Source organism: Sminthopsis crassicaudata, chromosome 3 (genome assembly GCF_048593235.1).
Source record: "Sminthopsis crassicaudata isolate SCR6 chromosome 3, ASM4859323v1, whole genome shotgun sequence".
NCBI classification, from domain to species: Eukaryota; Metazoa; Chordata; class Mammalia; order Dasyuromorphia; family Dasyuridae; genus Sminthopsis; species Sminthopsis crassicaudata.
In genome coordinates this window covers 616713865-616727407 of record NC_133619.1, presented here as the reverse complement: position 1 = coordinate 616727407, position 13543 = coordinate 616713865, and the positions used below count along the sequence as shown (strand labels likewise).

The following is a 13543-nucleotide window of genomic DNA, read 5'->3' as shown; positions in this document are numbered from 1 at the left end:
AGTAAGAAGGCCCTGTGGGCAGGAGTGAAGAAGCTTGGTCAGGTGAAAGGGACGGACCCTCATGACTTTCCCTGTCCTCAACTTTAGGGGTTTTACATTTTCTCTGAACTTTGGTCTCTTGAATCTGGGTCTATATCTATAGAAAATCCACCAAATCATTTCTGGCTGGAGTCCACCAGTATGAATGATTTTCCTTTCAGTTGTGTAAAATAAAACCATTTTTAGAGGGCCCTTAAACACAGAATGTCAGAGCTGAGAGGGCCCTTAGAACATGGATGTCAGAGCTAGGAGGGCCGTTAGAACACAAAACCAATATGATAAGTCACTTAACTCTTTTGGACCTTAGTTTCCACATATGTAAAAAGAGGAAATTAGAATAGGAGACCTGTGGGGTCCTTTCTAGCTCTAGATCTGGGATTCTATGATTCCCTGAATAGCCTTTAAATTGTATCTCTGCCCATTCTGTCACTGTGGGCTAGATAGATTCTCATGCTATCCATCCACTAGTTCTCAGACATGAGTCTTCTTGCCCCTTCCAGCTGAGTTTGATGAGCAGCTAAAAACAGAATTGAAGCAGAATCTCATCCTGATTCAAAAACTGGAGCAGGAGTTGAGTGAGCTGAAGGAGAAGTTGATTCAGATGTCTAACCTGCTGGAGAAGAAGAACAAAGAGATTGAAAACTTAAAGGCTTCTTTAAGGTACATCCCCTAGCTAAAGCTCCCATGGAGGCCCACAGGGGATACTATGAAGTCCTCGGAGTTTTAAGAAGTACCCCCTTGGCTCACCAACATGCCTGAGGGAATGGGATAAGGGATAGTAGGAAGGGGTCTCTGGCACAGTACTTGCTGTGGACTAGGATCACAAATGTAAAATAAAATGATTCCTGCCTTCAAGGAACTTCCACTCTCCTGAACATTAGACACCTTCAGTTTTGGATATAAATAAAACTTTTTGTCCAGTCTTACCTAGGCCTAGGTTCATCAAAGGGATCTACAATTCTCTAAATTTAATGCAATTGCTCAATATTAAAAAGCTCCTCTCATTCCCTCTGGCTACAGAAACTCCGTCCCTATAGAAAACAAAAGCTGCTGTATTATGTGTGATGTGGGGATACAAGTGGACAATAATGAAAAAGAAATGTATATCTTGAACCAAGAGGTGAGTAGCCTTACTGCATGATCTGCTACTGGTAGGAACCCAAAAGTATAGAGGATGAGTTCTTGGTTAGTGATTTCTATCACCTTCCATTCAGTCTAATTTAACAAATATTCAAAGCATCTACTATACATAAAAAGTGCTCATGTTCTTCATGACTCTCTAAGTCCAGAGGATGCTTTCTCTACTCTTTGGGCAGTCTGATAAAGACTCAGAATCGTGTTTTAAATGCATAAAATAAAATACAGCATATTACAAAGAAAATCAATCATACTGAAATTCAGTTATCTAGATGAAGATGGGAAATGGAGGTAAAGAAATAGATGAAATAAAGAAATAGAAATTGAGATAATACATTTATAGACATTTATAGAGACAGATATATATATATCGTTCTCAGCCTCCAATTTAAGAATCAATAGTGTCCTATCCCATTAGCCCCAGAATATTTTTAATATATTTTGTACTTATTTATCTCTGTATATGCTGTTCCCTTTCCACACTCCCTTAGAATCCAAGCATTTAAAGGATAGGATCATTGGATCAGAGATTTAAACCTGAAAGGAACATTAGAGCCTGACTAATACAAACCATATTTCCCATAATATTTCACAGAAAAGGAAACTGGTATCCAGAAAAGAATCATAGGGTGCTGGACCTAGAGCTAGATCCAATTTTTGAGAATATCTTGTACAATTCCCTTATTTTTCAGATGAAAAAATGGGAAGCCCAGAGATGTGTCTGGGTCACATGGGTAGTTAAGTGATTGAGGGGAGATTTGAACCCTAGTCCTCTGAATCCAGAGCTATTGCTTTTCTCAAATATTACTGCTACCTCTCTTTTTATTTATCATTTTATTTCCCAGGACCTAAGAGAGCCTGACATATAGTAGGTGTTTAGTAAATGCTAGCTGCATTGCTTACAAGGCATTGAGAATACAAAGATGAGAAATGCCCTACTTCCAAGGAATTCACTTAAGAAAGAAAGTGAATGAGGGAGAGATGCCCAAAAATAAAGGCATTTATGTACATTTATAAAGGGCTATGGGAAAATTCTTTGAATGATTAGATGGATGGATGGTCCAAGAAAATGCTTGAAAAAATCTGAGGAGCAAAGAATCACTTCTAATTAAGGGAATCAGGGCAGACTTCTTGGAGGAAATGTGGCAGCTGAGCTGGTCCTTGAAGGTAGGGTAGATGGCAAAAAAAAAAAAAAAAAAAACAAAAAAAAAACAGGAGCAAGGCGGGGAAAGCCACTCCAGTTATGAATGAAATGACCCTGACCAAAGGCAGAAGCAAGAATGGACAAAAGGAGAACAGAAGCCAGTGATTATTGTAGTTTATCTAGAACATAGAAAACATGGAAGCAGGCTTGTAGAGTGGTTGGAGAGCTGGCTTCAAAGCCAGAAATGGCTGAGTTCTAGTCCAGCTTCTGACACATGTCCATGTAAGTCACTTAACATCCCAACATTCTAGGCGACTCTATAGGTAATTATGCACCTAGTATCCCTGAAATCCTAAAACCAATCCCTATACCCTTATTTGGTACATGTAGTTATGTGTTGGGAAGAAAAGGAGTTGATGACACAATGGAAAGGTGACTCTTGGAGTCGGAGAAACTGGTTCCCTAAAGTGACTTTAGACAAATCACTTTCCCTTATGTGGACCTCAGTTTCCTTTTCTGTACAATTTGGGTTTGTTTTTATCCAAATCCCTCCCGGCTCTGGAGCTATGATCCTAGAAAGCCTCAGAGGTCCTTCCAATGCCAAGATTCTTTGCTTAGGGGATGTGGGGTAATGAGAGAAAGTCAGGAAAACAGGATTGGAAAGATCTCCATTGCAAGGAGACACGCAGATCCCACTGCTGGGCATGCGATGCAAAAAAAAAAAAAAAAAAAAAAAAAAAAAAAAAAAAAAAATTGTCCTTAATAAGCTAATTGGAGGATGCAGTCTCATTCTAAGGTATCAGCTTTCTCAGCCACAGATAGGGAAGAGAAATGTTTATTTCCCAGTCTGGTGAGATTGAATGGAAATCAAGGCATCTAAAATAAATCCTTTTGAATCAACATTGAGAAGCCAGACCAAATGTCTCAATCAGATTTCTCAATTTTCTCCTTGGTGTCTTTCCTCTGACCTCAAGAGCTACTGGGGGGAGTGACAGCCTCTGCCAATGCTAGTCATGGGAGCTAGAATGAAAAGCAATGCTTCATTTCACTTTTTCAAAGCTAATTTGAGATGGAGAAAGTACTTAAAATCTAGCCTTAGCTCTGGGACTCAGCTCTAACAACTTGGCCACCCCACCCTTGCTCTACCCTGGGGCAAATAGGGAGGAGGATAGGGAGGAAGAGGAAAGGGGAGAGGGAGAAATGGAAAGCAAAAAAGTAAAATATTCTAATTCTGGATTCCAAACTCATTCCTCTTCCTGCTTTCTAAGGCAAGCCAGGCTAAGAGGCTTGATTAGGAAATCAGAAAAGTCATCTTCTTTAAAAGAAACTCCCTTACGGATATGAGAAGCAAAGTAAATGGTAAATGGTGTTGAATCCAGAAGACTGACATTGACTAGCTGTGTGACAAATCATTTAACCTCTCTCTACCTCAGTTTCTTCATCTGTAAAATGGAGAATAAGGATACCACTTACCTCCCAAGGCCATTGTGAGGATAATATTTGTCAAGTTTTACAGATTTTCCCTGGGCAAGACACTTTAATCACTGTCTACCTCAGCTTCCTCATCTGTAAAATGGGAATAATAATAGCACTTACCTTCCAGGGTTATTGTGAGAATAATATTTATAAAATACTTTACAGATTTATTATTCTTTTATGGCTCTAGGCAAGACACTTAACCACTGTCTGCTTCAGTTTCTGATCTGTAAAATGGAAATAATAACAGCACCTACCTAGCAGGATTATTGTAAGGATAATATTTGTAAAGCACTTTGCAGGCTTTTTAAATAATTGAACAAATCACTTTTCTTTCTATGGGCCTCAGTTTCCTTTTCTGTACAGTTTATGTTCATTTGCATCCATATCCCTTGCAGCTCTGTAACCATGTGGCCCTGGGCAATTCATTTCTACTCTTTTTGATATGTTTCTCCTCCATAAAATGAGGGACCTTCTCAGGCCCCTTCCAGCTCTAAAGCATATAATTCAGACATGCTACAATTATCCGGAAACAGGAATTTTAGTGGAAAAACTCCTAGGAGCTGGGAATTCTGAATTCGAGTCCTAACCTTGACACAAAGTGTCTTATATGACTTTGAGACAATTCCCCTCTGTGCTGTGTCTCATTTCCTCCTATAAAGTTGGAAGGATCCAAAGCAATCCCAATAGCAAATCCCAATATTTTTGCAGAAAATAACATCTGCAACCAAAAAAAGAACTTTGATTGAATGTAAATCAACACATGTACTTTTTTTCTGCCTTTCCTCCCCCCCACCTCCCATGGTTTTTCCCTTTTGCTCTGATTTTTCTCTTCTAATATGATTTATAAAACAATATGTATTAAAATTAAATATTTTTTTAAGCTGGAAAGAGGTTGGGCTAAATGGCTGACAAGGTTTCTGCCAGGTCATGCTATGAATCTGTTAAGATCTCACTGAGCATTCAACCCTATCCCCATCCAGAGTCTTCCCTCTCCAAGATTGCATGCTTTTTGAAAGCAGAGTCTGTGTTTTGTCCCTTTTTGCTATCTCCAGCATAAAGAAGAAATTTAATACAGATTTAATTGAAAAGATGGACAACCTTATAGGCAGCCATGTTGTTGTTATTGTTCCGTTATTTCAGTTATGTCCAATTCTTTATGACCCACCTTGGCAAAGATGCTGGAGTGGTTTGATATTTCCTTGTCCAATTCATTTTACAGATGAAGAAACTGAGGCAAATAGAATCATGACTTGCCCAGGATCATACAGCTAAAGTCTGAGGCTGGGTTTGAGGTTTGTTTTCCTAACCCCAAGCCCAGTGTTCTATCCATTTCATCACCCACCTGCCTGATTACTTATTGAATTGACTTGATCATATGGAGAACATTATAGGCAGCCATGTGGATCTCTTATTGTCTAATCAATAAGCATTTATTAAGCACCTACTATGCCTCTGACATTGTGCTAAGCTCTGGGGATTCAAAGAAAGGTAAATGACAGTCCCTGTCCTCAAAGGATTCCCAATCTAATGGGACAGACAATATACAAACAACAATGCATAAACAAACTATGTACAGGTAAATTATAGATAATAAAGGGAAAGCACCAGAATTAAAAAGAATGGGGGAAAGGGATTTTACTTTCTTGAAGAAGATGGAATTTTAGCCAGGGCTTAAATGAAGTCAGGAATAGGAGGAAGAGTTAAGAAAAGAGAGTATAAAGTCTTCAGAAAAAAGCCATCGGTAGAAGGAGCACAGAATTTGGGATCAAAGAACATGGATTCAAATTCTGATTCTACTACTTTCTTACTTATGAAAAGTTTAATATCAATAAGTCTTATTTTCCTCATTTGTAAGAGAGAGTTGGACTAGAAAAGACACATAAGAGAGTAAAAACAACACTGACTCTGGAGTCCGAGGACTGGGGTTCCAATACTCTCTGATGGTTCCACCTTGTGTGCTTTTGAGCAAGTCACAGCCTTCTGGGATCTTAGTTTACCTTTTCTATAAAATTAACGGGTTGGAATGAATGACTTTGAAGTTCCCATCCAATTCTCAAATCCTGTGATTATAAAAGAAAAGGATTGAGATACTGTGGAGAGTTTGACAGACAGAGCACATAGGAATAAATGATGAGTTGAGATCAGATTCAAAGGAAATCATTTTTAGGTACTTGAGACCCTTGAGGACCTTCTCTTCTGTGTTGAGTTATCTGTTCTTCCAGTCTTGCCATATTCCCATACTGTCCCTGACCTAGAGTATTCCTGATTGTGGCTTGAAAAAATTAATGCTAACCTTGCCTTAGCAACCTGGCTCCATTTGTGTTCTGGACCTTGGCTCAATAAATTTAATCTAAATTGTCTATATTCTAGACCTTGGCTTACCATCCTGGTCCTGACAAGCTATGTTCTATACCTTTAGCCTTCCTAATTCATACCATCCATATTCTATCTAGACCTTAGCTTAGCTATCTTGCTTCTGATCACTCATGTTCTAAACCTTGGTTTAACCATCCTGCTTCTGGCCACCCATGGTCTAGATGTTAGCTTAGTCACCCTGGCTCTGCCTACCAATTCTCTAGGTCTTCTTTTAGCTTTCCTAGTTCTGTGTATCCATGTTCTAGACCTTGGCTTAGCTATTCTGGCTCTGTTCACCCTTGTTCTAACCTTGGCTGTCCTCTTGACAGATCCATTGATGCTGTCTTTGTACAACACATTGATGTTAACCCTTGATTATAGACAATGCCTTGACTTCTTTCATTCCTATCATAATGATTCATGAGGAAGGACTGGCATCCTTCCTGCTAGTGAGATTTCTTTCATCTTCCATGGGCCAATAGAATAAATGCACTTGGCAACCATTTACACCAATGGAATGCCCAATAATGATACATAATAAGCTATAGGGCCATATATATTAGTGTTCCAGGTACTTTAGAGGTCTAGTCTTGCCCCTTTATTTTTCAGTTGAGCCAGAGAAATGATAGAATTTTCCCCAAGATCATATGGGTGACTAATGGTGACGACTGAATTTGTCTATTTAAAAAGCTCCTCTTAGATGGGGATTTAGTGTGACTTTTCAAAGCAGGGAAGTAGAATCATGACAAACAGAATCTTTGGAAGATCTTAGAAGGGGAAAAAAAGAGAAAAATTTAATTTAAGACTAAAAGTGAGGACTGAGAGGAAGAGTATCTCGCACATTGGGGCTGACGCCAAAAGTTCAGGAACAATTCCTGTTTTTTTCCTTCCTTCTTTTCCAACTCTGGGCTCTCCTTTCCTCCCTCCTCACGCAATCTCTCCATGTGTATTCCTTCTCCGTTCCCTCCTCTCACCCCTGCCAAAGCCAGAAGAAAAACCCTATCCCATGGGCAGGAATGAGAGTGTCTGATCAGATTCAGAGCAATGAATGGAGGAGAACTCCTAGATGTCACTTTTTCTCATTTCCAACTTCAGTGGTTTTAAACATTTTTTTGCTCTTTGGTTCCATCCCCACTCCAGGTCAATAACTACTCCTTTAAAAGACCTGGGTCATTTCAGGTTAGAATTACCAAAGATGAATGATTTTTCCTTTTGGCTGAGTGAAAAAAAACCAAGTTTCCAGGATGCCTGCTAAGTCACTTAACAGGCTAGTTTCTCCCCCTGAATAGGGGCTGGGTAAAGCTTCGGCATGGTGCATGGTGGTTCATTGGTAGAGTGCCAGGCCTGAATCAGGAAGACCTAAGTTAAAATATGGTTTCAGACTCTCGCTAGCTGCTGACCCTGAGTAAGTCACTTAACCCATATTTGCCTAAACGAGTCTACTGTCTTTGCCTAAAGACAACATTGGCCCTAAAAAGTCAGGCAAAATTGAACAGCAGCAACAGCTTTATCCACCCAGTGGGCAGGCAGAGCAGGGTTAGGGTCATTGTTCAAGAGGCAGGCTTTTGCCGAAGACATTGGTCCAAAGTATTGTGAGATGAAGACTCTGTGTTTCAGCCCCAAAAGAATGGAGCCTGCAATCATCCACCAAAATAAGTAAATTGAGGCTCAGAAAACCTGGAATAGTAATGGGGATCAAAATAAGATATTTTCAGGGGAGTAGAATTGTTTTCTCAGCATCGTACCTATGGCCACCTGCCTTGAGACTTAAAGTTTCTCCACCTCACTCCCATCCCCCATAAAAGAGCCCTGATTTTTTAGGGTTATAGAAGTAAGAGCATCAAGTCCAAACCCCTCATTCTATAGAGTAGAAAACTGGGATTTAGAGTGGAAAAAAATTTTGATCAAGATCAGACAGCCAAGCCTTGAACCCAAGACCTCTTGACTTTAAGCAAGCTAAGGGTTTCACCCTTTATCCTTCCTTGAACTGTTCTGTTAGGTCAACACTTCATGACAATTTCTCAGCAAAGATGGTGGAATGCTTTGCCATTTCCTTCTCCAGCTTATTTGACAGATGAGAAAATTGAGGCAAACATGGTAAAGTGACTTACCCAGGGTCACATAGTTAGGATGTATCTGAGGAGTCTTACTGACTCCAGGCCCAGCACTCTATTCACTGGGCCACTGGGCCTCAAGAAAGGGAAGAGGATAAGTATGGTGCTAAGAGCTTTACAAATATCATCTCCTGAGATCTTCCCACTATCCTTGGGAAGTAAATACAATTATCCCTATTTTACAGGTAAGAAAACTGAGGCAGAGTTCAAATAACTTGTCCACAGTCATATTGATAGTAAAAGTCTGAGGCTGCATTTGAACTCAACTCTTCCTGACCCCAATCCTAGCATTCTAACCACTGTGCCATCTATTTGGATTCAAGTCAGTTAAGACATGAGTTCAAATCCAGTATCAGACTCTTACTAGCTATGTGACCCTGAGTTTCTCTTTACTAGCTGTGATCCTAAGTATGTCTATGCCTCAATTTCCTTATGTCTAAAATAAGAGGATTGGACTTGATGACCTCAAAGGTCTATTCACAGTTTCTCTGTCTCCAAAACCAAGGCTTTTGTTCCTCTGCTGTACTACATCCCCCACGAGCCCTGGAATGGCAGCACAGAGCCTCCTTTTGGTGCCCTTCATGATGCCAACCTGCTGTCTCAGCTCGAGCTTTTCCCTTCCTCTAAAGTGCCTGCGATGCTATTTTTAGTGTACTCAGGGACAGTATGTCTCCTTTGAAGTGGGACTGTTATGACTTTTGGAAAGTGAGAGAATTCTCATCTAGAATAAAGTCCATCTCTCCATAATTCCAAAAAACAGGTTTCATCCTTCATTGAACTAGGGACTAAATGCAAAGGGCTCCGACATGAGGAAACCATTCTGCGCCAGAAAAAGGGCCTGTCTGAACTACGGGAGCGAATCAAGGAACTGGAAAAGATCCCAGACTCAAGTAAGTTTCCCTCTGTTCCTTCTCTGAGTCCTGCTGGATATATACTCCTTCCTTCATTTCAAGGTGCAAATACTTTTTGTCAGTGGAGCCGTGACTTCATGAACATGGGTGCCCTCTTCACTAGTGCCTATCACAATCTATTCCTTGCTTTTCCATCCTATGCTATTCTTCCCCCCCAGTCCATTTTAATAGTATTTTATTTTTCCAATTACATATAAAGATAGTTTTCAACAATCATTTTTGTAAGATTTTGAGTTCCAAATTTTTTTTCTCTCTCCCTTTTTTACCTCTCCTCTCTCCAAGACAGCAAGCAATCTGATATAGCTTATACATCATTTTTAACATATTTCCATATTAGTCATGTTTGGGGGGAATTAGAACAAAAGGGGAAAATGCATGAGAAAGAAAAAAAACAAAACAAAATTTTATTTTTTATTAAAGCTTCTTATTTTCAAAATATATGAATGGATAATTTTTCAGGATTGACCCTTGCATAGCCTTGTGTCCCAAATTTTCCCTTCCTTCTCCCCACCCCCTCCCCTAGATGGCAAGCAATCCTATATATGTTATACATGTTAAAATATATGTTAAATCCAATATATGCAAACATATTTATACAATTCTCTTGCTGCACAAGAAAAATCAGATCAAAAATAAAAGAAAATGATAAGAAAACAAAATGCAAACAAACAACAACAGAGTGAAAATGCTATCTTGTGGTCCACACTCAGTTCCCACAGTCCTTTCTCTGGGTGCAGATTGCTCTCTTCATCACAAGATCATTGGAACTGGCCTCATGCATCTCATTGCTGAAAAGAGCCACGTCCATCAGAATTGCTCATCATATAATCTTGTTGCCATGTACAATGATCTCCTGGTTCTGCTCATTTCACTCAGCATCAGTTCATGCAAATCTCTCCAGGCCTCTCTGAAATCATTCTGCTGATTACAAAACATGCTTTAATCTTCATGTAGTCTCCATAATTCTTTCTACAGATGTGGATGGCATTTTCCATCGCAAGTCTATTGGAATGGTCTTAGATCACTGTACTGCTGAGAACAATCATAATTGATCATCATATAATCTTGTTGTTACTGTGTACAGTGTTCGGGTTCTGCTTACTTCATTGAGCATCAGTTTATGTAAGTCTTCCAGGCTTTTCCAAAATCAGTCTGCTCATCATTTACTTTTCTTCCCCTGAGGCAATTGGGATTAAGTGACTTGCCCAGGGTCATACAACTAGGAAGTGTTAAGTGCCTGAGGTCAAATTTGAACTCAGGTCCTCCTGACTTCAGGGCTGGTACTCTATCCACTGCACCACCTAGCTGCCCCTGCTCATCATTTCTTATAGAACAATAGTATTTGTAATATTCTTTCTAAAATGCAATATTATTCTCTGTTGAGGTTTTCTTGGGGTCTCTGGAAGCAGCTTTCATTTCAGTTCAGTAATCACCACACAAGTAGCCAGGGGTTAAAGCCCAAATCCTTTATTTTCTCTTTCCAAGTTTTGTCTCCTTCACTTGGGGCTCCGCTAGTTAACCAAGCTCTGGAAGGCCTCCAGAAAACAATTTTTGACAATCAATATTCCACAACCCCCTCTGGATCTCACATACAGGATATTCAGACTCCTTCCATCACTGATATCATCACTTTTATTCTTATATTCTGTGCTCCCAGCTCTGACAATCTGTTCTAAGTCCTCAGTCATGGTCTATGTTCTAAGGGCCCTCCTAGCTCTGATATCCTGAGTTCTAAAGGCCCTCCCAGCTCTGACCTCCTGGGTTCTAAGGGCCCTCCCACCTCTGACCTCCTGTGTTCTATGACCATTACAATTCTAAAAATTTTTTCAAGCTCCAATATTTCATATAATAAGACCCCCTCCCATCTTTGACAGTTTATGTCCTAAGTTACAACTTTGCTCTAATGTTCTATGGAAATTTAAACATTTTGTATTCTAAGATCCCTTCCAGCTCTGATATTCTCTGCCTTTCCATTCCATGAAAGTTTGTCCAAACTTATCAAAGGTGTGAATCTTATGGAACTATAGTAAATACTAAGTACATGTACTGAACTAGAGAACTGTTAAGCACCCTGCTAAATTAGATAACCATTGTCTATCAATTCCACTGACTTCACACCTTGTAATAATCCTTTGTTTCAAGTTCAGATTTCTGGTCTATAACAAGTATTCCGTCATCTAGTACTATTCTTAATCATGTTGGGGGTTTTTTTCTCCCATTAAGCCTTCCAGCCAGTGGATTTCCTTCTTGTAATAGTCCATTCACATTGTCCATGGTCCTATTGAAATTAAACCCATTCTGCTTGGCCCCAAAGGATCAAATCAAGGTCAATGAAGTAGGAACAAACTAAGAATTCTATGAACTAGAATCTGAGACCAGTCAATCAAGAGGCTTATTATTATTATTATTATTTATTATTATTATTATTATTTATTATTCGAGACTGGATCTCCCTATCTCTCTCTGACTAGAAATGCAATGACCACTCATAGACTCAATTCCAATTGTCATAAAAGCTCCATTCTTCCAATTAAGGCCAATTCATACCCGTCTTCTATCTTTTACCTTTGGCAGCCTTATCGCCCTCTATCTCTAGGGACATCACCAGTCACCTTGATATGATTCTGGAGGAGAGAGTAAGGCCAACAACTTTGCCCAACTCTGCTTCCCATATCCAATTCACTCACAAGTCAAGACATCACTTTCATGATGCCATTGGTGCTTTTCCAGAATAAAGAATGAACAACAACAACATCCCTCTGCTTCCAGATGTTTATCATATTAGAGCAGAACTTAATGCAGGACATCTGTTTTGGCTTTTTGACCTAAAAGCATGTTGTCTCTCAGGACTTTAGAACTTAACCAATCTCCCTAGCCTACATATCCCCAGAAGCAGAGGATTTATGGCTACAAGTCTCCATACTAGCTCAACAGACATTTATGAGGAAGTCAGTCACTTAGAACCTACTATGTGCCCAGGTACTGGAGTTACAAAGACATGAATGAAACATTCTCTGTCCCCGAAGAGCTTACATTCCATAAGGACAACATTTGTATATCTAGAGTAGGGGTGAAGAATGTCCAGTCTGCTGACCATATAAGGCTCCCAAAAATCATTCACTAAGGCAAAATGAGGGAAACTGATAAGCTAAAAGCTTGGTACAACCTCTCACTGGTTGGATTTTGTAATTTAATAATTTTTGTATAGCCGCAAATAATATTATAAATATCCAAATGATCCTTGGCAGAAAAAGGTTTCCCATCTCTGATCTAGAATAACACAAAGTAGTTATACAACATTGTCCCCATACTAATAAATTCAGGATATTTATTGTTAATTCTTGGTGGAATACAGATTAGTGGGGCAGCTAGGTAGCGCAGTGGATAGAGCACCAGCCTTGAAGTCAGGAAGACCTGAGTTCAAATCTGGTCTCAGACACTTAACATTTCCTAGCTGTGTGACCCTGGGCAAGTCATTTAACCCCAGCCTCAAAAAAAAAAAAAAAAGACCTGACAAGCCCAAAGGGAAGGAAAGGAAAAAAAGGGAAAACAGAGAGAATCTCAGCAGTTAGGAGCTGAAGGAGGTAAGTTCAATTAGAGTCCTTTGAGTATAGACTAGCCTGGATGACATTTCTGATCCCTTCCACCACAGATGATTATGTGATTGCTTTCAACCTTTCTAGAAGAAGATTCTTGAAGGATGTGCATCTTTATACTGAGAATGTATTCTGGAGCAAAGGAGAACAAATGAAGAATCGCCCTTTTCATTAAATTAAAATCTTGCCCTTGAATGTATTCTGTTTTTTCACAGGTGCCAGAGATGCTGGGATGGATCCACTTCCAGAACCTAAGAAACCCAAGCTGGGGAAAAATGCCAAAATGGGGGAGAAGGACCCAAATTTACCATGTCTGCCAAACATCGATCTCAAAGTGGGAAGCAAACCAATTCACATTTTGGTAGGTCTGGGAGTTATGGAGAATATAAATCTAAACTGAGGGTATCAAACCTAGATGAGGCCATAGACCATGGCTCATAGAATCCTCTATGCCCTAGGAGAACTGGAGGAGAGGACAGAGTTTTAGTCTTAGAATCACCAAACCTAGATTTGAATCCCAGCTTTGCTACTTATTAGCAATGTGAACTTGAAGAAGTCATTTTGCTTTGCCTCCATTTCACCATCTCTAAAATGATGGGTTGGACTAATTTATCTCTAAAGATCCTTTTAGCACTAAAGCTTGTAGTACCTAATAATTAATAAAGACACAAATGACCAGTTTCCAGATTTTGGCTTAAGTGATGACTAATGCCCAACAATATATCTATTTCTCCTAGTAGCTTGTAATTACATGGATGGTGGACACCA

The 13543-nt window shown here is 39.5% G+C and overlaps 1 protein-coding gene across 1 annotated transcript in view; it reads left to right on the top strand.

Moving 5' to 3' along the window:
- Positions 1-13543, top strand: part of FHAD1 (forkhead associated phosphopeptide binding domain 1) — a 166164-nt gene that overhangs the window by 113112 nt on the left and 39509 nt on the right. Inside the window, exons 21-24 of the mRNA XM_074302568.1 lie at positions 540-699; positions 1060-1159; positions 9029-9158; positions 12991-13136. Coding sequence (XP_074158669.1) covers positions 540-699; positions 1060-1159; positions 9029-9158; positions 12991-13136 — 536 coding nt within the window. The remainder of the gene's footprint in view (positions 1-539; positions 700-1059; positions 1160-9028; positions 9159-12990; positions 13137-13543) is intronic.